The sequence below is a fragment of the Ischnura elegans genome, chromosome 2 (assembly GCF_921293095.1).
Source record: "Ischnura elegans chromosome 2, ioIscEleg1.1, whole genome shotgun sequence".
NCBI classification, from domain to species: domain Eukaryota; kingdom Metazoa; phylum Arthropoda; class Insecta; order Odonata; family Coenagrionidae; genus Ischnura; species Ischnura elegans.
The window spans coordinates 79,800,052-79,825,065 of NC_060247.1; the positions used below are offsets into that span (position 1 = coordinate 79,800,052).

General features: G+C 38.0%; 1 protein-coding gene across 1 annotated transcript in view; it reads right to left on the bottom strand.

The window, feature by feature from the left end:
- Positions 1-1,819: 1,819 nt before the first annotated feature.
- The window catches only part of LOC124154042, a 40,186-nt gene continuing 16,991 nt past the window's right edge, over positions 1,820-25,014 (bottom strand). Inside the window, exons 4-6 of the mRNA XM_046527525.1 lie at positions 3,552-3,731; positions 2,229-2,462; positions 1,820-1,980 (exon numbers count right to left, since the gene is read on the bottom strand). Coding sequence (XP_046383481.1) covers positions 1,958-1,980; positions 2,229-2,462; positions 3,552-3,731 — 437 coding nt within the window. The 3' untranslated portion in view covers positions 1,820-1,957. The remainder of the gene's footprint in view (positions 1,981-2,228; positions 2,463-3,551; positions 3,732-25,014) is intronic.

Here is a 25,014-nt window from a genome sequence, read left to right on the forward strand (position 1 = left end):
TCAGGGTTCTAATGTTGATCATATGACTCTTCTAAAATGCTTAAAAAACTTAAAATTCACTACTTATAAAATTTACCAAAGCAAGGTCCCCGGTTTGGGCCCCCCCAATATTTTTTGTAACTTGGCACCCCTGTTTTCAAGGATATCCCCACCAGTGAAGTGTCTAACAGGACACTGAGTTTATACATTGATAGAAGTATCGCGAGTGATGGGGAAAAACTGATGACAAACACTGACTATATACTAGAAATTATGGTAGCATTTTTCACTTATTGTAGTGCATTTTCAGAACAAATCTTAGCTTCCTCAAAATATTAGTCAGAGTCCAAAATTAGTCAAACTAAGATAGTGGAACTCTGACCACTCTAAAAACTTGGAAACAGCACTTCCAGATCTTCCAACCTCCTTGATATTTTCTGTTATTGGTAGCTCTTGGTGACAAAATGTAAAGAATATTCCAATCTGACTAAAAATGCTATATTGACAGAATATATGTCGCAAATTTATTATAATTTGAATATAAGGCGTACAAGTAACTGAATTGCAATTTCAAGTATGACTGCAAGTTTGTGGAGGGTGGGGAATAATTTTGGGAGAACCTCTTGATCACCTCCCTGGCGATGGCCTTGCTTGCTATGACCTGTATGTTTGCATTATTTTTTGATGGGGCTTCATGAAGTAGTAGTTGCAGCAGACACTTGCTGGGATGACGTGATCGAAGTTATAAAATATGCTATTTTAGATAAAGTGTTCCTATCTGCTAACTGGGGATTCTGAATTAAGTAGTCTTTTAATAAATAATTTTAGTATTAAGAAAAAACTTATGCGGTTCACTAAAGAAGTTCAGAATTTCATTTATAATCTCAATCTCCGGCTCAATTTTGTGGATGTTCATTCTAAAGGCCGTTTTACACGGAATTGCGCAATCTGACGTACGTGCGAAGGCACAATCAAAATTGCGTCATGTAAAGCGGTGAATTGCAAGAACGCATGCGTGGATGCGAGACGTCAAAATAGCCCGTTCTAATTTCGTTCATGCATTCGCGCAATTCCGCGCCATTTTAGAAATTAATGCAGCTCTAACCTGGGCAATTCCATGCCCCGTGTAAAACGGCCTTAATAAATGAAAAGAAAACTTAGTATTTATCCACTAATTTATTCTCGCCGTACAATTAGTTTTGATGCAGCGGCATCGTCATCAGGTACAAGGGTTACGAGTATACAATACATCCTTACATATCATAAAAATGATGTGATTTCACCTACCACCTACCTTCTTCCTCCCCCACTGAAATTTTTATGGTATATAAGGATGTATTTTATGCTTTAACCCTTGTACCTGATTATGATGCCGCTGCGTTGAAACTAGTTGTACCACGAGAATAAATTGGTGGATAAATACTTAGTTTGCTTTTCAATTGTTATGATTTCATTTCTTCGGGGAAGGGGGAAACCCAATGAAACCGTCAATGCACTTGGCCAACTACGCAAAACCTGGTCTGATTAGCAGCAGTATATAATAGACAACTTGCTTGCCTAACTTCTGGTTCAAGATAGGTTTGAGTAAATTAATTTTGCTAAGTTATTGTATGCCATAGCTCAGCCATTTTTTATCCAGTATTATTGGCTTGCCTGTTATTAAAGGGTCAAATAGGATACAGCAAGTGTTGCAAATAAAGTAATGCACGTGAAATATCAAGGTGACAGGAAATTTTCTTCTTACTGTTTTACTAGTTTAACTTCTACTTTACTAGTTCGTGCATTACAGAAGGATCATAGAGTCAGTTTATGTTTTGGTAGTAATTCCAAAGTCAAAAAATATGTTTAATAAAATTTATTAATGAACATATTTATACAACAATTCACAGATATAATTGGGATAGCGTTTGGGATATGGTATTTTCTCAGGAATTGTGAGGTGAGTTGATGACTTAATTCTTGGTGAGAATATATGATTTTACAGCCACAGCTTGTGATGAGCTGTAAAAGAAAAGACATCATTTATTTACATAGTATAGAAATCTGTCTTAAGTGTCAAAAATTTTCTACTGAAAAAATATTAGCAGCATTTTATTATAGGAATACTTTTCAACATTGTCTTGTATGAAAAAGACGAATTATTTTTTTATAGTTTAATGTGTGAGGCCTTTTTTGCATTGTAATTTTTTATATGCCATGTTTAAATTTATTTTTTCCACAATAAGAATTTCAATGTATGGATTACTTACAGAAGGGTCGGATTGGGTGATGAGTCCAGAGGTAAGTCCTCTTAACTGGTGAGAGATAGCTGTCCCTCAGGTAGAAGGGAGAATGCAGCCAAGCATAAGGAGAGTCAAAGGGACGGAGCTCGGGATATTCATGCCACCATGGATGCCTGACGGCCAAGCCTGCCCAAACAGGAGGCTTGTACAGGTCAATCAGGGGCCTCCTCGTAATTCCACCCTTAGTGTAAATGGGTTGCCCTGGACATTGATACCAGAATGAAAGAGCAATTTTAAAATTAAAATAGGTGGCAACCCTAGCAAAAATTCCAGCTAGAATATTTAGCAGGATCTGGCTACGACTAGAAGGAACCTACTAAAATTCAGCAGGAAACAGCATGTAGTTGGAGTAAACAAGCAAAAATAAGAAGAAACATTCCACAATCAAGAGAATAATCGCTTCCAAAGTTCAGAAATCACATTTTAAACAACATTTTTGGAGATGCAACTAGATCCCACTATGTACAGGTGTCCAATTTCTAGCTGAAAAATACATTCAAAGTTGGTTAACCAACTGCAGATGTTAATGTGAATTTCGAGCTTATCACCTCATGAGAGAAAATAATTAATAGTTGGGAGAGAGAAATTAATAAGAATAAAACAGATGATTGCCCTCCAAAACCAACTCGGGCAAGGGCTCTCGGTTTTCACCAACCAGCTGATCAAGGCCGTTAGAATACATACATTTTCATAGGAGGGGGCATGATCCCCCCCTGACACTTGAAAAATATACAAAATTTTTCATACGGTCCCATTATGATTGCGTTTCTTTTGTACTATGAGGTATCCCTGGGCCCCCCTAGAAAGAAATCCTAGATCCACCCCTGTATATTTTCTTACAACCTTAGCCTAATTCTTCAGAAAAATCAGGTAGGTCACAAACAATTATTTTTCCACAGGTCAAGTGCGAAATATGATATCCTTTAACTGAAAATTTTCAATTCAGTATGTTGAATAATATATATGACTGAAGCTCGCATTTTTATGGGCTTTAAGACATGAAAAAAATGCTTAAAAATTTAAGTTAGTTTATGCTTAAATAGTACGGTTAAAAGTTAATCTATATATAGAACACTTGTTAATATTTTTTCATCTGCAAACAGGGTGAAAATCAGTGTTACATTCTACGCTATTTTGTAAGAATTTATTGATGTCCTTTTTAGGATGAGAGTGTCGAAGAGTCAAAATAATTGCTTATGATAGTGTCAACAGGGAGTGGGGAAGGCCGTTTATTCGCAGCTGTGGTGGAATATTTGAATGGGCGATTAAAGTGAAAGAATTTTAACTCACCAGCGTAGTTGAAAGCGACTTCTTTCTCCTTAGGTGCCGCTGGTTTGGGTTTCCACAGGTCCCTACTCTTGGGGTAGCTCAGGTGATGCGTAAGAGGGTCTGGGGCGTACCTTCTTGGGTAGAGGCTGTCAAGGTTAGCCATTCTCCTCAGGTGATCCTCCCATGCCTTGCTGTAGTAGCCTTTTTTGTGAGAAAGAGACATTTTCAATCAGCGAGAGGGAAGCGAGTGGAGCGATGTTGATTATCTCTAGGAAGCTTGTGGGTGAGACGGGAGCGACGATAAAAAGAAGCAGAGAGGTTTCTTTGTTGTGAGGAAAGAGAGTATTTCTGTCCCCCAGGGGAGAAAACTTGGACACTCTTGGGCGCTTTCACTCCTATCCCAAGATCGAAATTGTGACCACATCGTGAAAATTCCACCGAATCGTGAAATAGTGACTGCGCATGAATTCGGCTTGTGTTACGGCGCGCGCTCACGCAAATGATTCGCAATGCATGCATCTACTTATTACCGGTGGGGCGATTTTCTCTGTATTATTTAGTAGGAACAGCAGTCATCCTACACTATCAATGATTTTACGATATTTTATAACATCAACTGTAATTCTTAATAAACGTACGAAAAGCTTTATAAAAGAGATTATCGAAAGGACCGTTTTTCCATTGACACCCATTTGCGCATATCCTACGGTATCATGGCATCGTATTTTCAGTGGTCTCTGCTCGTTATTGAGGGTGAGGTTGACTGCGTTTAGTAATATCTACTATCAATCCACATTCAGTATTTTAGGATGAATCCAACAGCTGCGCCGTATGATTTTTGAGTTAGTGGTAGTAGCATTAGCAGAGTGGAAACATTAGCGTTCAAGTAGGATCTTTAACGTGCTCATGTCCCATTGGGCCATTTTCCGCAACCATTTAACAGGGAATCAAATCCTTCATAGGGCCGGGTTCAGCATCGAATTCAGGGGACGGGGTCAAGACCGGGCGTCGGGGAGTAAGGAATACCCCCCGGGAGAGGTTTAAGACAGCTTATTTTATTTTTTAGCTTGTTTTTTTATACGCAGTGCCACTCTCTGCGATAAATACAACTCGAACTTCTCTGACATTTGCGGCTTGTAACCATGCATTTTCATTTACACTCCCTTTACTTCTTTACAGGGTACAATGATACAAAAACTATTAAACTAATAACTATTAAACATTTTTGACCAAATTAGGGGGGAATCATGACCCTTGAGACCCACCCCCTAAATTCGACACCGATCCTTCGTGTATTACATCGTCAATAGGGAACTTGCATACATTTCAGAAACAGTTTTGAGCTCCAAAATCATGTAGAAATACATGTTTGCGTTTCACAGTGAAAAGGTTTTATTACTTTTTGATGTCGTTAGCGATATTTTATTCATTAAAGTTCAAGAGAATTTTCAAATACGAGTGGGACTCGAAAACGCCCGATGATTGGCTAGCGGCAAATTGACGTCATAGTTCAGTACGAGGAAGCGAAGGAAGCAGCATAGGCCAGCATAGGCATTTGGACACAAGCGACGGCTTGGTTGTGAGGCATTTCTTAGTTCCAGTACAGTGAGTCCTCGTTTAACGTTCCTGAAAAATGTGACGATAAACGAAATGACGTTAATCGAAACATATATCCCATGAAAAACAATGTTAAAAGTGAATATCGGCTTCTATACGCGAAAAAAATTTAGCGTATCATATCTGGGGCATTTTTTACGATGGGAATTCGATATGGTGGTCGCCCGGGCAACATCGACGCAATTAAAGGAACCAACCGATGTGCATCTGAAATGTTTTATAGTTCATAACAAAGTGAGACTTGCGTATAACATTGGCGAAAGCGTATACTCATGTGAAATGTGTATTCTTTTGGCAGTCCGGTAGAGAGTCTTACGGTGAACTTATTTCCACCTCGAAGCTGTCGATGATACTTTCAACTTAAAAATACCTTGCCTGGAGGGCGACAGGAAGCTCTGAGGAAGCCAGACTATTAATGTTTCAATTTAGTAGCGATAATATAGACGAACTTCCAACACAATCTACCATCTTGTAACTCAAAACCCCGAAACCACTTCCTATTCTGCAGAAAGAATCGGTCAATCGCATTTCGATTAATATAATAAATACAACGTCTTCAGGTGTTAATAAGTTACTTTTGTAATTAGAAGGCCTTCCTAAAGTAACATTAAAATTTGAATATTTTCCAAACGGAGTCTTTAATACATTTTGGGAGCTTTTCTCACGATATATCTGAAACCTACTCTAAAGGCGAGCTCATCGTCATTGCGATCGGTTGTCACTTAAAAATTCCGTATCGGAAATCCTAGAGAGATGACCTTCGACGATGACCATGATCACCTGCACTCTCACTATCACTGGAACCCGTGGTGAAAATATCATCCCAATCCAATTTCTATTTTGTTTTAACTGGGAAAGAGCAACATAGAACTGCACATTCTTTGGACAACTTTGGGTTTGACTTTCCCTCAAACATCCCATTTCCCCTGTGGTGCACATCAGTCCTATCTTTATACGATAGCCTAACAACCTTTAAATGGATCCTTGGTTTATCCTGACAACCAACTAAATGGAAATTGCTGATCCACGCGTCTTCCTCTATCTCCACAGTTTCCAAATCAAGGGCCGCGGAACATTCCTCATTGTGACTCAACTTTTTCTGAAAAGCAAGCCGGCGTAGAATAAAATCAAAGAATGCTGCGATTCATTTTTTGTGACCACCTCTGGATTCCATTCTTTTTCCATCTACAACTTCCTTTATCTTTGGGACAAGACGATGTTTAAATATTTTCATTAATTTATAACAAAATATATATTATATAAGTTCTAAAAATACCCAAAAGCCATTTTATTAATCCGCACTGACGAGTGTAAATTAATGTGGAAGATGAATGCTGTAGACGTAGTAGTTTTCCTTAGGTTGAGTTGCAAAGTTCATGAAGTTGACAAAACGGCTAATTTTTCGGTGCGCGGAGTCATTTATATTGCACTGGCCGTGTCTATACATTTTTCAATTTTTTTGTAATAAAATAAATCAGAATTTAGGATAAAATTTCCTTTAAAATGACATATAGTTCATTATTATAGCATGCAGTGAAGCCAGGGTATAAATTTGCAAAGTACTGCGGCACATCATTTTGACGCCGACAGTAGAAGAAAACGCTGTCTTCTTGGCTGGCACTCGAATGCATGAGGATCAACGTTGCTCTGTATTTTCATATTTCCTCTCTTGATTTTAAACATCATGGAATTTTCTATGTCCTTCCGTAACTGAAATTGAACAAGTGCCATAAATAATTTGAGTCCATCATAACCATCGAGAAACACCTATCTCGATTTTTGTTGTGAAGTTGAGTTTTTATTCTACGGCGGCCGAATTATCGAAAAATCTCAGTTTCAAGTTATTCAGTCAATGAAATATGGATATATTATTAATATTAAAGTTATCTTCGCTCACATAGCACACGGGTTTATCATTCCGATACTCTTATTTTTCCGTAACGCTCATCCCGACAGACGGCATGCATCGAGGCTTTTCTTCTAATTTCCTCCGTGGGAATGCAGACGAAAATTTTTTCTGGGGTGTTATTGCACAGAGGAACAATGCACCACTTGTAATTTTTCCTTACTTCACCCATGTTCTCCTTTAAACGCAACGTGGCTCTTCCAAACCTGCAGTTTGGGCTTGGATCTTGGACTCGTACTGAACTATGACGTCACGGCCAAAGATTAGTGGGGGCGGTATTTTTTAGCCCGCGAAACTCGGGAGACTTTTGGGAGTCATTTTCTAGGGTAAAAACTGAATCTTAAGCGGAAAAAAGTATATTGCGGTACTGAGTGTTTACTGTAGTATATCAGCATACTGTTTATAAAAAGTATGCAATTTCCCTATTCTACGAGAGACACCAATCTTGCAGCATATGCCCGTGAATACTAGAAAATATCCAAGGCCACGGTTACCATGGTTACCTTTGTTACCCTGGTTACCACTGATTCTCCGTTATCTTTCGAGAAGATTCACAACGACCACTACTACGATGCTACTTCCCTTATGTGACAGAGAAAAAACCCTGCATTCATTTTATTTTGAGATGCTGTATAACGGTAATGAGGAATGTAGGTGGTATTACGGCCCTATACGCATACTGTATTTTAAATAATATAGCATAAATTTTTCTTTAAAACAATTTTTTAATCGGTTGATTACTGTCTCCCTTATCTTTTTAGCTACAGGTGACCAGAATGGTGTGATGAAAATGTGGCGAAAGAATATATGCTCATTATCTATACTGATGTTCATTACGTCGAAAGCCAATTTGTTATGAGGTAAATATTCAATTTAAATAGCTGCATCCTTTTTTTCTCCCTTTCGGATGTATTAAAATGTACCAAATTTTTGATAAAAGAATTCCGGTAATAGCAATTGTAATTTGTAGATATCCTATGCTGAAAAAATATGGGTCTCCGTAGCCAAGCCCCCAATGATCAGGAGACTTAAGCGCATGCAATCTGCCTTCGTCCAAGTACTTCTATACTTTGATTGGGCCTCTCTCCGCATTTCTTTTCGGAAAACTGATCTGATCCTACCTCATTTCCACGGAACTGCTCCATCGAAGATTTTTCTATGCTTATGAGAGTCACTTCATTATCGGCAGGAAGACTTACTCCTCCTAAGGAGAGGTCCCATAAAACTGCATTCCTAAGAGCTGCCTTGAGCCAAGCTGGGCGTATGAGTGCAGTATCTACATACTACCCCGCTAGACGCCTCAATAGGCGTGAGGCGGCGGTTTTCTTATGACCGGCAGCGGATATCAGTCTTTTTAAAAAAAACATTAAATTCAATGAAAATAAAAAAAAGTTCACGTTGGAGATAATTTCCACCGAGTCCCACCCAGAATTTATCAAAGCCCTTTATTGGTCGCGGGAAATATTAATATACAGGGTGTTTCATGAGGAATATGCATCTATTCAGGAGGTGCTAGGAGAGACAATTTGAAGCACATAATTAAGATTAAACGAGAATGTGAGATTATAATTAAGGGGGTGAGAAGCCAAGGGGTATATGTGATTTTTTTCTAAACAGAGTTGGGGCAGAAATTAGGTAATGAAAATATAAGAGGTCAATTGGGTATTTAGTAGTGCATTTGATTTTCCACTCGGTGTCAGCACAGAACAGAGACTCTCTCGTATCCCTTGGCCACCAAATTTTTGTATAATTCTTCTATCAATTCCTGTACCTGATGCTGTTTTGAGAAGAAATCACTTGTACCCCTCAGCTTCTCACCCCCTCCATTGTGAGACAAAAATCTCAAAATGGGTGATAATGTGCATTCGTATTGTTGATACTCGCTCAAAGCTCTCGTTTAATTCAGCTCTAAAATTAATTGTTTCAGACAATTACTGTTGCACGTTTTCGTCCAGCCTTAATTATTTTATTTCCTTAGTAATCCAGAGTATTAAATCAAAGGCCGAAAAGGCTGGGTACTCGGGAAAAATCGTATTCATGGAAACTGCAAAGTGCATCCAAAAATATATTTGCGTTGCCATAGCTTAGTAACTAGCATGCGACCACTGATTTATGGACATAAATGCTTAATTTGTGTCCCCCAACCTCCTCCAGAAGTACTACAGATTCCTCCTGAAACACCCTGAAAATGAAAAATTAGTCCCGGCAATCCTTGAGGTCAGAACCTCCACGGATCCCTGGTGTTTTTCCCACCCCTTACTGTCCCATCTTGGAATCTCTGTGTATCTTTACGTAGTCTTCTAGTCGTTTGTTTCCTTACGATTCTGAATTTCACTACGCAAAGAATTACATCTGTTCTGGCTAGAATATGGATCATTGCAATGCACTCTACAGGTCTTCAGCAATATTAGACGAAGCAGCCTTTCTGCTAAAATTTTATCGTCGTTAAAAGAAAGAGTGAGTATTTAGCCATATGTTTTGTTTGAAAATCGTATTTTTAATGTTTCTTAAATTTTTATGTTATATTTTCGTTTTTTCTCGTTCTGCTTACCTGATAATCCCGATATTAATGGATATGTTTCATCCCCTCAGTTGACAAACTCAGGTTTGAGCCTCTTATAATTATTCCTTTATGGAAAATCCCTTTTCTCCTGCACAAAAATTTGCTGTGTACTTTTCTAGGTAGGTACTTCTTTCATGTACAGGCCAATATTCGCAGTTTTTTATCCACATGTTTTTTTCCTTTGGTTTCATAGACGAATAACAAAGGTCTATTTTATGCGGTGTTTGGATATTTTTTATTCGCAGTGAAAACGCTGATAAATCTAACACAGATGTTTAGAAACTTCGGATTGTAGCAACGTGTACGCCTACTACTCTTCACGTTCTCTTTTTTTGCCTGATGAGCAATTGCAGCTATTGAAAGTTACTCCTGTAGCGAGGAATCTTAACGATGCACCATTCTCAGATTACGAAAGTGGCTTTTACGAGGTCGGGGTAATACAGACTGTCGTTGTTCAGGACACAGCCTTTTTTTAATTGAAACACTGAATGTGGTCGAATGGTACCAAGCATTTTTCACTAGCGCTCAAGGAAAGCACTACGTTCCCTTGTACCTCGGCACGTGATGATGACATTCGCGTTGGTATTCAAGGTCAAGGAGTTTTGGGAACGAATACCGTAAAATAATATTTTTAACTTTGTCATTAAAAGTCGGTATTAGACGGCGAATCTAAATAGCTTCGTCTTATTTCCGTATTATCATTGCAAAATTCATGATCTTTCATTATTTGAACGGGGGATGATTACTGCATTGGGTCAATTATAATCATCCTGAGGCTGTTGATTAGCTCGGCATCCATATTTTTACCGTGAAATATCTTTATTCGTGCGTGCCGCATTTCTGTGGCTCTGAAATATCTCTCGTAATTTATCTCTACTGCTGTTTGACCGATAGAATGCTCCTTGCATCTTCGTTTGCTTTGATCTTTCGGCGAATTTGCGCAGCAAGACATCGGACATGGGCTGACTCCATTGACTAATGCACCCATTAGGGCAGAGACGGCGCTAGCAGGTGCGGGGCTAGGGGCGAACCTTCAGTGCGGGGCCCTTCACTTAAAATATTAAACTCTATACCCCATCTACAAACTCGAGCATTTTGAATCCCTACCACTCTCTGGCCAAGTGTGTGTTCCCCTCCCAAATTCAGACTTCGTAATTACGCCGTTATAATACCATCACGCAGTTGAGTTCAAAATAGTATAATACAAATAAAATTTATAATTATATTCATTCATAAAATTATAACGTAAAATAAACATAAAAAGCGCGCTTTAAACTTTAAATTACTGCATTATTATTCCTTTTTCATAATATTATTTTTTGTTTAGCACGGACTTAACAATACAGTAATAGTTGAAATTGCGTTTTCAAACTATCGTATATTTTATTTTTTTTCACGAACGCGGGGCCCCCCAAAGCGCGGGGCCCGGGGCAGTCGCCCCGGTCGCCCCGCCCTAAGGCCGGCTCTGCATTAAGGTCATGATTTATCTGGAGGTTAGCCAACCTAAATCACCGAGAACTCTATTTCGAGACTTCAATTCGCATGTTTTGTTTTTTGTATTGCTGAAAAGATGGTTCTAATATTATTTAGTCTTCAATTTTTAATTTACCTGGTTTATAAACTTCATCAAAATTGATTAGGCTGATTTTGTGTTGCATAAGTGCTTTGCGGTTTATTTTCGTCGTCATTTTTCCATATTTTTTCTATCCTAGTTCTGCTACAGAATGAGAGAATCTGCTTCAGACAGAGAGAGAGAGTCCGTAGAGAATTAATGACCGAATTTCACAAATTTCATTGTAAATCTTCTCATCAATCATTCAATCCTTGGAATTATTTAGAATGATTTATTTTTTCTGGAAATTTTCTTTGGCTTTAATAAAAAAATTCACCCAATCTCTCGTTTCCCCATACTTATACTTCGCTGCATCACAAGGATGTGTTGAATGTAATCTATTCACGGGGCAAATCTTCTCGTCATTCACAGACACGGAATACTTACTTAGGTATAATAAATGGCACGAAAAGAAGCATCAATCGCATTATTATTGTTACATTAATGGTTTGATGATGAAGTTTGAAGGACTAACAAAATTTACGTGTAATTTATTAAAAAAAAAGTGTTTACGTGATATCTATACGTGATATTGCGGGTAGACGTGTGAAAGATAGGCAGGAAAATTAAACGGAATTAGAAAATGGGCTATTTTTATGAGCATGAGTCACTTTTTTTGCGGTTTTGGGTGTTTACACAATCCAATTTTTAAGATAATGCCTTCACGGCTGGCAACTGCTTGGCTGCCTCTTTATCAACTGGCAGGATTCCAAGAATCGTATGAACCCGGCTTTGAAGTGGTCACCACCATTGCATTTTTGTGCAGAGAATCCAGTCGGATGCTGAGTCTCATCGAAATATGTTTCAACGCCGTCTTCCATTTCGAAATTGAAATGAATTTTTGATTAGACAAGGTTAACATTTTGACTTTTGCGTTGATCTTGCTTGGAAGGCATTGAATCAAAACGCGATGCTTACTGATTTTCTCGAACTGCACGGTATTCATGTTACTACGCATCAAATCTACAGAATAGTCATGATTTTGCTCGTAAAAGCTAACACTTAATTTTTTCTAAAATATTTCCTCGGTGAATTCCCATTCATTGCAGTCGTTAATTAACCGGCCTATGTCGTCTATAGAGGTGACGTTATTGATATCTCCATGTATACTTTTCCTATTGATACCTTTGCAAATTCCAGATTTTAGGTCCTTTACGGTTATTAGTACACGACTTTGAAATACAGTCCTGACTGAACGAGTGGCATGTGAATATTTTCAAATCATTTTAATGTATGGAAACGATAAGTGATATTGTTAAAGTGAGTTATACTGACTTTTGGCATTTGTCATTAAATATTATTACTTATTTGTACTCAGAGTACGGTTTATATAACCCTCGCCTTCCACATCACAGTACTACAGCCGTTGGAGTAAATGTTACCTCGCCCGCAGTGAAATTTGTATCGCTGTATCAACCCCTCCACGCCCATGAAGAAATGCTACTGCCCTCTTCTCTAGGTGATGAGAGGACATGAGAGACATTAATGTTGACTGCCCCCTGTCGCCAAGTCGCGGCAACTTCACAGATTTCAGTTGCATTTACTACCTCACCCAAGGATAGGCCAATACTCCCTCAGATCGCCGTCGCTTTTTTTATACAACTGGTTATTCGACAAGTGAACTCTCTTATCGAGCAGCTAACGTATATATTTAGAGGTCGACTCACCATCCGCAACCCGATGAAGGCACTCGAAGGCTTTTAACATAATTCTCAAAATCTTTATCATTGCATCGGAGGGAAGGCTCTCATAATTTATTTTGGGATAGTATTCCATATGAATTGACCAAGGCTGATCGCCCTTCCGTTATCTCACCCAGTGCTTCAACCCTAAGGTTGGTTGGAATACGTGAGGACGGCGTGTGAAATATATTTCCTCAGTGGCACGTCCGTGGGACACCTCGCAACAAGAGGAATTTTTAACGGGAGCGTCCGAAGGCTTCTATCGGGGTTTGAACTTGGGAGCCTCAGCTGTAAGTAACTTAATTCTTTACTCATAGGGTTACCACGTACTCGAATTTTTCATTACGACTGTGCCATCTGGAAATTCCTCAACTTTTCGTTGATTTTATTAGTTTCTCTTACTGATGACATCTTTCAATGGAATTTTATATATCTCTATTCATTGGAGATATTGTTTATTAATATTTTTGACCCAGATCGACTGTCATAATACTTTTATTTTTATTTTGAGCTGACATAATATTAAAAATAATACTTACAGAATCCTTATCAGATGCAGGACATGATTTGGAGGTGTGATGGAAGAAGGAAATCGGTCAGCTATCTTTTCCTGATGGATGTTGAAGCTTCTTTAAATTTTTCCAGCTCAATGTATGGAATCGGAATTGCAACACAATTTGGCGTCTGAGGTATATGGATTCTTAATTTTCTCCGATATTTGAAAATTGATTTGGATTTATCAAAGGTAACAGAAATATTCACTCTTTTGGAACCCTCCAGCATTGTTTATGTTAACTTCATATCTTCCAAACCACAATCAAACTTTACTCTTCTCGTAGTAATTTCGTATAATTGGTCCTAAACATAAGATGTAACTATAATTATCGACATCAATTGGTGGAAGTTTAAAGAATCCGCATTTGACATTAACCTTTCCGGAAAATTCATTTGTACGATGCCATGATTTTCGTGGGATGTTATCCATTGTACCTGGTGAAAAATAATCCCAAATAAAATAATTCATCAAATCGTCGAACCTATTATCAGTAGCCTTCCTGAGATTAAACAGCAGCATGGTTATCCTGGAATATTATTTTCAGAAATAACACTAGGTGAAAAGAAAATCCTGCGCCTGTAAGTATGCTTCAAAAATTTTCGTAAAAGCTCGTGGGTCTCCTAGCCGTGAAGAGTCTCCACTAGTCCAAGATCAAGTCTCTAGGGGGTCGAGAGGGTTGGACGCCCAATTATCCACTGATATGGTAGGAAAGTATTAGTAGCCACCGACAGCTTAGGTCGTTTTCGCCAGAGGGAGGTATCGCGAAAAAGCGCACTGCCAAGAAGGCACACGGTTAACCCTTTTGGAGTTACAAAAGGAATCATGTCCCTATCTTCCGAGAAATAACAAATGACACGCAAATAGAAAGTATAAGGTGCACATTGATTGTGGTTAAGCCACTGGAGATTTCAGCAATTAATTAATTGTGGAATTAATTACTTTCTGATGACCATCTCACTTTATCCAGGCTTTGGACTGGCTAATTAATCAAATTGTTTTAATCAATTAGGCATGATCAGGGGGAATGTATCTGAGCTATCTATTTCGTGATGACTCACCTCAAAGCAGCTCCTAGCATTCATTTCCTGGTAATATAACACTTACCCTAAACTGTCACATTGGTCTTGTGTGATTTTTTGCGGCATATCTACAGTTGCCCTTTATTTGCTGTGCGCTTTTTCTTCATAATCCATGGGTAAGGATGGAGTAGGAAGAGTGTAGAGAAACCCGACCTCGGTGTTAGTCTGCTCTATACGAAAGGCGCCAAAGGGGTGCGGCTGAATGTCCCATCTGGCGGACGGAGTGCTGCATTTGAAGGGCCCTCCACAAAGCTCTCAATAAGGGATCAATCAATCTCCGAAAAATGTCTGGACCCGTGCCCGCAGATATGGCGATCTAATTTTTTTAAGCTGCTAGTGCGGTTGAGTTAAAAAAAGAGTTTTCGTTAGAAAACAAACCACGGAAAAAGAAGCCAGCTTGATCGCACAGTATTTGACAGAGCCGCATGGAGGACATGCAAAGTTTTTTAAATTACTAGAATAAGACGGTCCCTACGCCGAAAATTTCGCGGATGAATAATGTTTTTTAACTGATTGTGAGATATGAGTCTTTAAAAATGACTCTTCATCGTCTGCCTGAATACACAACGTCATCACGAGCGCCCGTGCGTGACGTCACGGCACGGTATCCACTGATGAGAGACTGAGGAAGTGGATAGAAAATTGGTCTCTGTAGGAGTTAAAACATAAATTTGGCGAAAATATTGCTGTTTCAGAAGTCAGACTGCAGGTTGTGAATATGTTGGGTTTCCAAGGAGCTGTTGAAACAGAAAATGGGGATTGTTTGGGGAAATTCGGTGAGATTGATTGAGAAGTTGATTGCAGATTATGATCTACGTTACCCGCCTATATCATTTGCTTAATGCAATAAGTGTGTTGCAGTATGTATCTTAAATAGAAAAACGTATGAAAACCATATTAATCGTGTATAGTGCCCCATCGCTCAAGTACCTCTATTTCCTCGCCAGGGAAGGTTTTTGCTTGTGTCCCAAAGGACATAAATAAGAGAAGAAAGTGGTTGATGACCTATAAAATGGAGTTAAATGCTTCATCTACATTGCCGACGGGATATTTTTCAACGTAAGTACATTATTGCACCAGGGTTTCCGTAGGGCTTTATCGAATCGCCACTTTTTCTCGGATGACCACCAAATTTAGTATGTATAACTTATTTCACTTTCTAATCAACCCTAGAATTGTACCTTTTAATTCACCCATTAAGAGATTAAATAAAAATAAATTTATCCAATAGGTAGCTATTAAAGAGAATAAATACTGATTACGATTGAACCACGGGGAAAAATGAGGAATATACGAGAAAAATGAGGCTTTAGGCAAGGAAATCTCAATATTTGCTATTGTGATGCCCATAATGTTCGCTGCGTGTCAACGCAAAACCTAACATTTCGACTCGTTTTTGCTGTGGGTGTCGGTTCAAAAATAGGAACTCGAGTGAATAAAGCGTAAATAGTACACGAGACTTATTTCTGCATCTATGAACTACTTTTTTATTACCTTTTAACGATCATTTGGCTCTCAACTCTAGGCGATTGGAGAAAACTATCAAGTTCCGCATGGTAGGTTCCTAAGTCAGTACATAAGATAGATTTTCAGGTAGCAATGGATCTATTAAATATTGCCGGGCAAAAAAATAAATATTTAACAACGTTCGCAGAATATATTCATTAATCGCATAGTAATTTTCATCAATCGCATTGTAATTTACCTGCTTGCTCCTACTCCACGTATCGATCGTTTTTATAAATGGCTTGCGTTTCCAATGATAATTGTCTTAAATTTGAATCGGTTTAACATTGTGTGTTGTAACTTTAACCTCACCTAAACCACTATATTCCCGTATTTGGGAAAAATTTAATCACAATCGGCCAAGAATGTCTTTCAAGTTATTTCCATTATAGCATACGCTGAATCTTGAATACGTGAATACGAAGTCTCTTGGTTATTATAATGTCTGGTTAGCGCTAACCATTAGATAATACAACTTTATGCTTTACCTGGTGGTGGCTGAAAGTTCTGGTTAGCTTAAAGTCTGATCTAGTACGGAAGATTACGAGAACTTTGAACTATCTTTCTGTTTAAGATCAAACTTAAAGCTAACCAGAACTTTCAACCATCTGTAGATAAATTTTAAGGCTGTATTATCTTAAGGTTATCATTAATCAGAGATTTTAAAACTGGCCCTTTGATGGGAGGAATGCCTTTTTAGTGTTGGCTCTCCACGGTGTGGGAGGCCAAAACTCTAGCCAAATGGAACTCCTCCACACTAATCGACTGATAGCCCCCACACCACCATCCAGTCAACTAATACGCCATGCCATCGGGCGAGAGTGGGGCGTATGGAGTATCCTATGATGATAATGATGGTTTTATTACGTTTTTCGCCTCGAGAGGAGGGAGGGTAATCGCAGTGGCTCTATTTAACTTTTCGTGGATTCGCCGCTGTTTCCTGAGCGGGAAATCGATACCAAGTCCCCCGAATGTGTCGCTAGTTCATACGCCAGGCTTCCACTGAATTTTACTTCGACGAGCATGATGTCTCCAAGTAATATTTTAGTCCTCCATGGCCTGAATGTTAGTGTCAATCCAATTGTACCTCATATCCTTCAAAATACCATTGTAATTCTAGGAATGGCATTGTTAAAATTTTGTTTTTGATTTTTTGCATGTGAAACAACACCTTAACAGGTAAAAAATCCAATCAACAGTCATTATGTATGATAAAAGATGAAAAAATATTTTCATAATACTACTTAAGAGCCCACAACCAATCAGCCAACTGGACAGTAATCCAACCAACCTCGCCGAAGAGTTATGCACGGTACGTAATGGGCTCCTAAACCCATTACACACTCTCTATATTTATCGGAGACCACGCCAAGCGATGCATCTTTTTGCTTTTAATTCCACTCCGCCGCGGCGCCGGCGTTGCATAGTCTTTATGTCCAAAAAGTGTGGAAATGTATATAGGGACTAATAAATTTTCCCTTAGCACTTTTCTATGAATAGAACTTCATGGAATCACGCGCAGAAAACTCGGCTGGCAAAAGAAACCGATCAAGATACGGCGATGGCGGAGAGGGGGGAGGGTATGGGACGGGAAGAGAGATGTGCGAGGGTAATGAATGAGAAGCGTCGAAAGCCAGATGAGGATACCAATAGAATGAAATAAACACAACGGAGAGAAAATATTGAGCCTAATTTCTGCTACGCCTATATTTATTCCATGGGCTTGTGTGGGAGTAGGTAAGTTTAACACGGTTTTGGAAACTACGGTGAATCTTACCTTGAAAATTATTCCCTTAAATCGCACGGTAACTTCTGCTGGGGGGTTTATGGTGATAATATCTGACTAGAAAATTACTGGTAAAATAGCCCTCACTCAAATAATTTATTCAAGTGCAAGGAATAGCGTTCCTGAGAATTTTACGGACAAAAAAGACTAGAGGCCGAAACATCATACCAAGAACAATCACGTCAGTTACTTAATCATTACTATACCAATTCATCATCATTCCGCCTTTTTATTATACCATCCACGTAAGTTTTTCTCCGTGTCATCGTATAAGTTTCACGTGCCGCTCAAACCACGCATTGATATTACGTCGTATTTCATATGCAGAGAGTTCGGATATAGCTTTTTGACGCGTTAGGAAATGCCCCGGTATTTTTAGGAATGATCCTACAAACAGAATGACCGGATGGGTGGAACTCAGCCTCATTAAATTTGGAGAAGTGATCTGCTCCGGTGGTTTCGAAAATACATCATCGTAAATATTTCCAGCGTGAAGTGCGTCGAGAAAACCCACACCCCATTCAAGCTGTTTTTTGACTGGAAATATTTTGCATTTCACTTTTATTTTTTTCGTTGAGAAAAGTGAAACATTTCAAAGGTTGTCAAATCGTGGATAGGCGGGAAAAATATTTTAAATATGGTTAAAGCCACAGCATATATTTTTAAATACATACGTTATTCAGTTATAATACACGATGGCGACTTGATGTCTCTGGAATCGGAAGCATAGATTATCAATGTAAAGGCGACTCCGAATTTTCCAACTATTTTGTTTCTCAACTCCTTCCTTACACCGAATGGATAAAATCACCTTGTATTCAATATCTGGAGGCTACTTAAATAAAGATGCCCTAGTACAGTACGTTTATTGTTTAATTATACAAATAAAAATATTAGTGGGCAAATCTTCAAAACTATTATTAAAAATGTATGTAGACATAAAGTTGCATTAAGCATTAATTAAAATGCATTAAGCGTCCAAATCGGTATTAAATTATAGCCTAGTTTGTAGAAAATGAAGCTATGAGAGAATTAGCTGCTAAGTCCTGCAGTATTGGTCACAAATGTAATTAATTGTTTGATAAATATGCACGCGTCATTTTCCTTGAGTATTCCTGAGTAGTTGAATTTCTTGTGATAAAACGTGGTCATTAAGCTCTGAAATAAACATGGAGAGGTTAAAAAAACTAGTTCTATAACCATTAATAAGAAAGAAATGGCCGATTTCAGATTTGGTGATGTCTTGCCCTCCAACTAATTATGAGGAAAGATACTTCCGTTTGAGAGATCATATAAAAAACACGTAAGTTACAACGACATACATTTGGAAATTAAGAAATGTATTGCTAGTATCTCTCCCCATGTGAAATTTATGTGGTATATCTTTTAGGAATGATTAGTTTTTTTCGAAGCAAATAATGCAATAACTCGACGAGGAGATCAGCCTGCCAAGAAACCCCCTAGTACCACACTCCTTTGCGGGTGGTAACCCGGACTTTCGGACGAAATAGGAAAAGAGAGGTGCTATTTCAAACTTGCTCGGCCACAACTTGATTATGTAGCGAATATATGGGAACCGGTGTAGAAAGACTTAATCCGTGAGCTTACTAAAATACAAAGGATAGTTGCGCGATTCGTCAAAAACTGCTACGGACGTACAGGAGGCGTTACGCGGATGTTAAATGAATTAGACTGGGGACCGCTAGAGACTCGGAGGCTGTGCGCTAGGCTTAGATTGCATGAGAAATTGAGGATGGATATCTTTCAGAGCGACACAGAGAACATCATATTAGAACCGCACTATATTTCCCACAGGAACGATTAATTTAGAGAGATATTTTTCCGAACTGATAGATATAGGAATTAATGTTTCCCCGAAAAATAAAGGACTTTAATAAATGCAAGGTGGAACTTCGTTACAGCATTTCCTTTTTATTTGTTAATAGTTGGCGTTCTAGTTCCGCCCCCATACGCGTATTGGTGAGGCTTGCGGGGTAGTAAAAAGATGCAGATGAACCCTTGGCTACGCTGGATTTATAACGGAAGGTTAAAATGACAGAAGACTAAAATTATGTGAACTTAATTGAGAATATTTGATAATGCGTATTATATTTTTGAATATTTTCAATGGATTATCATTTGACTTATTTGGACGATATTGTAGATGGTATTTCGGTTATTTTTAATTAGTGTTGATTATTTAGAATGATGTGCTACTGATACAGCAAGACTTTTTTTTTAACAAGTCTCGATTGTACTTGTGCAAGATATATTTCTGTATATTTTCCTTCTACAATCCCAATTGATATTATCTGCCCTTTTACCAACCGGAATGCTTTCGGAGGAAGCAGAAGAGACGGGCGCGAAACCAGAATATATGAATGTAACTGAATGGCTATCCCGGATCTCCATAAGCACCATAGACCGCATTATAATAATTGAGCTAGTCATAGCATGAGCTTTTCATAAATAAAGCTTAAAATACACTCTAAAAGAAAGCAGATTTCCTTGCCAAAAGATATTCTGGGTGAACTCAAACACCCTCAATTTGGCTTAGGTGGTAGCTGATGTTTTAGTGGTAATAAATTTATAAATTTTCCATGACTTAAATTGATTTGATCCTAATTTCGCACATGCATAACGATTTTCAATTATTAAACAACTTTTCCTAGCTCATTTTTGCATTTTTATTTACTATTTTGTTCATATGCAAATAATGTGATTATTAAGCAATCGTTTCCACCAAAACTTCGTAAAGAAGAGAATGGTTAGCAACAACCTCGTAACATCTGATATTTTATCTGAAACCACATGTACACATGAGATCTATATTTAGTTTTGAGCTAATATTTGAGTGTATTATCAACTAATAATCAGCGTACTTTATGACCTTTTAGATGGTATATTTTCCCAGTTCTTATACTTTGTTAGGACGTCATTGTCATTTTGAGTTTTAGTGCTCGCCGTGATGACATGTTGGAAAGAATGGTAATGATAAATGAAATTTATTATATTACTCTGGATAATTATCACTACCGCGTAAAATATTAAATAATTTTCCTTGAAAAGTATTTTAAAATTAGCGGGATTGCGTTGCATATCGCCCTATTTTCCCCCCTAAGGTTGTGTTTTCGTTATGATGGTGTTATAACTTCTAGATAATCGAATTGAAGTTAAACTCTATATATTTAAAACATAGTCGTGCATCGTATAACTTTGTAAAACCATTTATAACTCGAGAACGGCTGTACCGATTTAAATAACATTCGTTTTTTTGGATTCTTATCTGTCCCAGATAACAGAATAAACATTTAAAAATATTAGAGGTTTACAAAGAAATATTGACCTTAGGGGTATTTTTTAATGAATTTTTAGCACTTCAAAAGCTGCCAAGTAGGTCAAAACTAGATTATTTGTTTTGTTATCACCAATTTGATGACTGAGCTTCGTAACGATATTAAAACATTTTAATGGTTAAAAAATATGAAAATATTGTAATAATATGAAAACAATTTAATTTGAGCTAATCCCAGCTTAATAGTTAAAAAATAAAATATTGAAACAATAATGAAATCATTAAATTTGACCTTAGCCCAGCTGGAGTTAGATCGTCATCAATAACGTTACTACTGTTAGCTACCAGTCACTACCGTGTGTGTTAACAAACATCTAAGAAATTGTTGACTATCGGTAATGATCGTTTTCCTGTAAACGAATCGTGCAGATTGATTTCATTTCCTGGGAATTTTTGCAATTTCGTTTCATCGGAGTATGAGCTCATCAACTAAGTGTTCCCGAACACGAATGGTAACCACAAAAATCACAAAAGGCTGAGTGAGCGATCAATTTTGGCGGCTAAGAACGAAGATGTGGAAGACTTAAATTTTGTAGATCATAATCAAATCTTTGGTACTCTGCATTCACTCAAATCTACTGACTGTGCAACAAACGAAGACGAAGTCACCAATTATCCATAGTTAGTGGGCCCTTTCCGCTTCTATAGCGGTAAGGTGTTTACCCCGTCCCTTCCCTTCCAACCTTATCCCTATCCCAGAGGCGTCGACGGGCTCCTATCGCGGCGGCCCCTATTTCCTTTTTCCTTCCCATTTCCATTCCCCTCCCCGGGTGATCGGACGTATGAGTTGAATTACTGGGTCCCGGCCCCGGTGTGTTGTATCCTCGAAGGGCTCCCCCTGAGCCCTCATTTCTTGTGTAACAAACGAAGACGAGGTCACCAACAATTCATCTGAATTTTCAAACTTCTAGGATGTGCTTGGTTTACCAACTCACAATTTACAGCTGAAGTTTGGCTCGGTAGTCATGACGCTTCGAAACCTAAACCAACCAACAGTATGTAATGGAAAGCGTTTGATGATAAAAAAAACTGATAATTACTGTGATTCACGCGACTATACCCAAAGGAAAATTCAATTATGTGGAAGTTCTCATTTCGAGGATTCCCATGATCCCATCCGATATGGCCTTTTAATTCCAATTCATTTTGCATTCGCGAAGACGAATAACATCTCACATGGTGTTTCTGGTCTCACGGGGCACGTTTACGCTGTGCACATCTAAGAACCGAGTTATAACTTGCGCGCCACTAGTCATAGCATATTAATGCTGCTCCCTAGGGGCTATTTTCACGATTAATTGAGCAACGGTAGAGCATCGGTCTAGCGTTGCATAAACTTGCCCTTCGAAGGGAGCAAATTTGCGCAACATACTTTGATCTAAAAACATATTTTTAGGTTCAAAAAACACAAGTAGGCCAGCAACTGAATATGTAAAATGCTGGCTTTGTTTGCTCCTCTATAAAACGACAATGAGTAAAATTTCCTAATTTCCGTAAATGTGCCTCGGTCTGCCCAATTAGATTGAATAAAGAAAATGTCTTTCTGAAAAACTATTGCAATTCTTATTTATGTAGTTTTATGGAATTTTTTCCTTATTTTGTTATGATAAGTCAAAAACAAAATCGATACAGCCGCTCTTGATTTATAAATGCTGTAACTTAACTGTTCATTGATTAATAGCCGGTATGAATTCCGCCAGGTCAGCCAGTAAAAAAAAAAAATTAGTAATGGATAGCCTAAATTAAATACGTTTTGCATGAAATTCTCAGTTCCCCTCGCGTGACGGACATCTTTCAAAGTAATATCCATTTGCCGTATAGTCTTGGAAATATTTGCATGAGGTGACATTAATTTAAATGCACACAGAACCATGAGTCATATCAAAAAGTATAGTTCCCGGTATTATTTCTCTTCTATATTTATGCTTCTATGTTAAAACTCTCGTTCTATCTTTTGATTTTGAATTTGAGCTGTTGTTATTATGAATTAAGTGATCTTGTAAATTATTTGCAGGTTACTTACAATTTGAGCCCCAGCCCCAAAAAGAAATGAACTATGTTGCGGAAATGTGGTTGGCGTTTCTAAAAGACAAGGCAACTTCGGCTGCTACATAAATGAATGCCCCCTGCACGGCAAGTACTGACTATCTTTGATTTTCACGATTGTCAGCCGAAGTAAAATGATCGTAAGATTAGATTTCTTTCCAAACCTTTGGTCCTCAATATGTGTACGCCAAAAATAGGATTATGTGATGACCTAGATCAGAGATAGTGAATTTATTTTAACGATACATGGCCAAAATTATGAGGTACCGAGGAAAATGGTCGACACAAGTTCCAGCCTAATTTTGTGTCTTAAATTCTACAAAATGTTTCTTCCCTATTCTTGACTATTAAATGTACTCATGGTAAAAATAATCTAATTCAGTCAATTATAACCTCGCTCAAATACTCTTTTTCCGGATATTTTGGAATTTTTTGTTCCTCCAATCGACCCTCAACGAGAAAAATCTTGTTAGCAATTATTCAAGATTGACTCATGGACCTCACACGTAAGAACTGCGCAGGACTAAGTGAGAAATGTATGAAAAGAATGCCATTAGATCTTCCAGATTGGTTAGATATTAACTTTTGCCTGTTTCTTGATCAAATATTGTTAATTTTAAAGGAGAAATTAAAGGGAATTTTCTGATGGCCATTCATATATACTGTGTTTCTCTTTTTCCACATATCCATATTATTTAGAAAATTCTGCGTGCCACTTCAGTCACCATGTGGGCACTGTAATCTAAACTCACCTTAGGTCTTTGGGAATATCCGTAGCGCTCTCTCATCTCCGCTTGTAAAGGATTATTTAGAGTGCCCCTTGAGGAACGTGTTCTGACATAGGTTCTACACCCCTAGTATAGGTGGTAGCTGCTTTTGCGACATATTTTTCCTATCTCTGATTGAAACGCAGTTTGTTTCTCTTGGATCTTAGAAAGAGTAATCACAAAAATCGCAACGAAAAATTACATTAAAGTGGATATAAAATATTATGAAAGTAGGTGTGGGGCTTAATTCACTCCTAAAATTACCGCAAAAAAGATGTCTAAAATAGAAATATCCGCTAATCAAGTATTAATACTTAAACCGAGTAATTTATGCTCCTGAATACTGTGGATTGAATGAAATAGTTAGTCCTTAATTTTTTTAGTTCAATAATTTTCGGCCCGACTTAACTCAGGCTCATCTTGCCCCGAATTTTTTCCTTTTTACCGACTGTCCGCCATGCATCCCCTTAGGAGACAACTATGTAGCTCAGAGGAACCTATCCTTTGACATTATGTCAGCCATTAAAAATTGTGGACTTAGATAAGGGTCTAAGATTATACATTTCTTATCATCATCATATTATCAATCTTAAAATTCTTAAAATCACACATTATAAACAGCTACCGCTAGTGCCCAAATTTGTAATTATTTTCGAAGAATCAGGCAGATCGCGGAGACAAATGCCTACGGAGACCAAGCCATGAAAACTACGGCTGTAATAACCCACAATGACTAAAAATTTCAGCTCTACTTAAACACATATATAGCTTATAATTAAATTCATGATTTTTCGATGCGTTAAAATTGAATAAAAATATAAAGAAATACATACCAATATGGACAACCCGCATACCCTCAAAGCAAATTTCTTGATAAGTGGTCGGTTGTGAGAAACAACGAATTACATTCGTCCCCTCTCTCCCACCTAATAAAGACGCTTTGAAAGAAAACCAACTAAACAGTATTGGATATTTTGTTTGGTGTCAGTGAAAGCCAACGCCGAGCTCT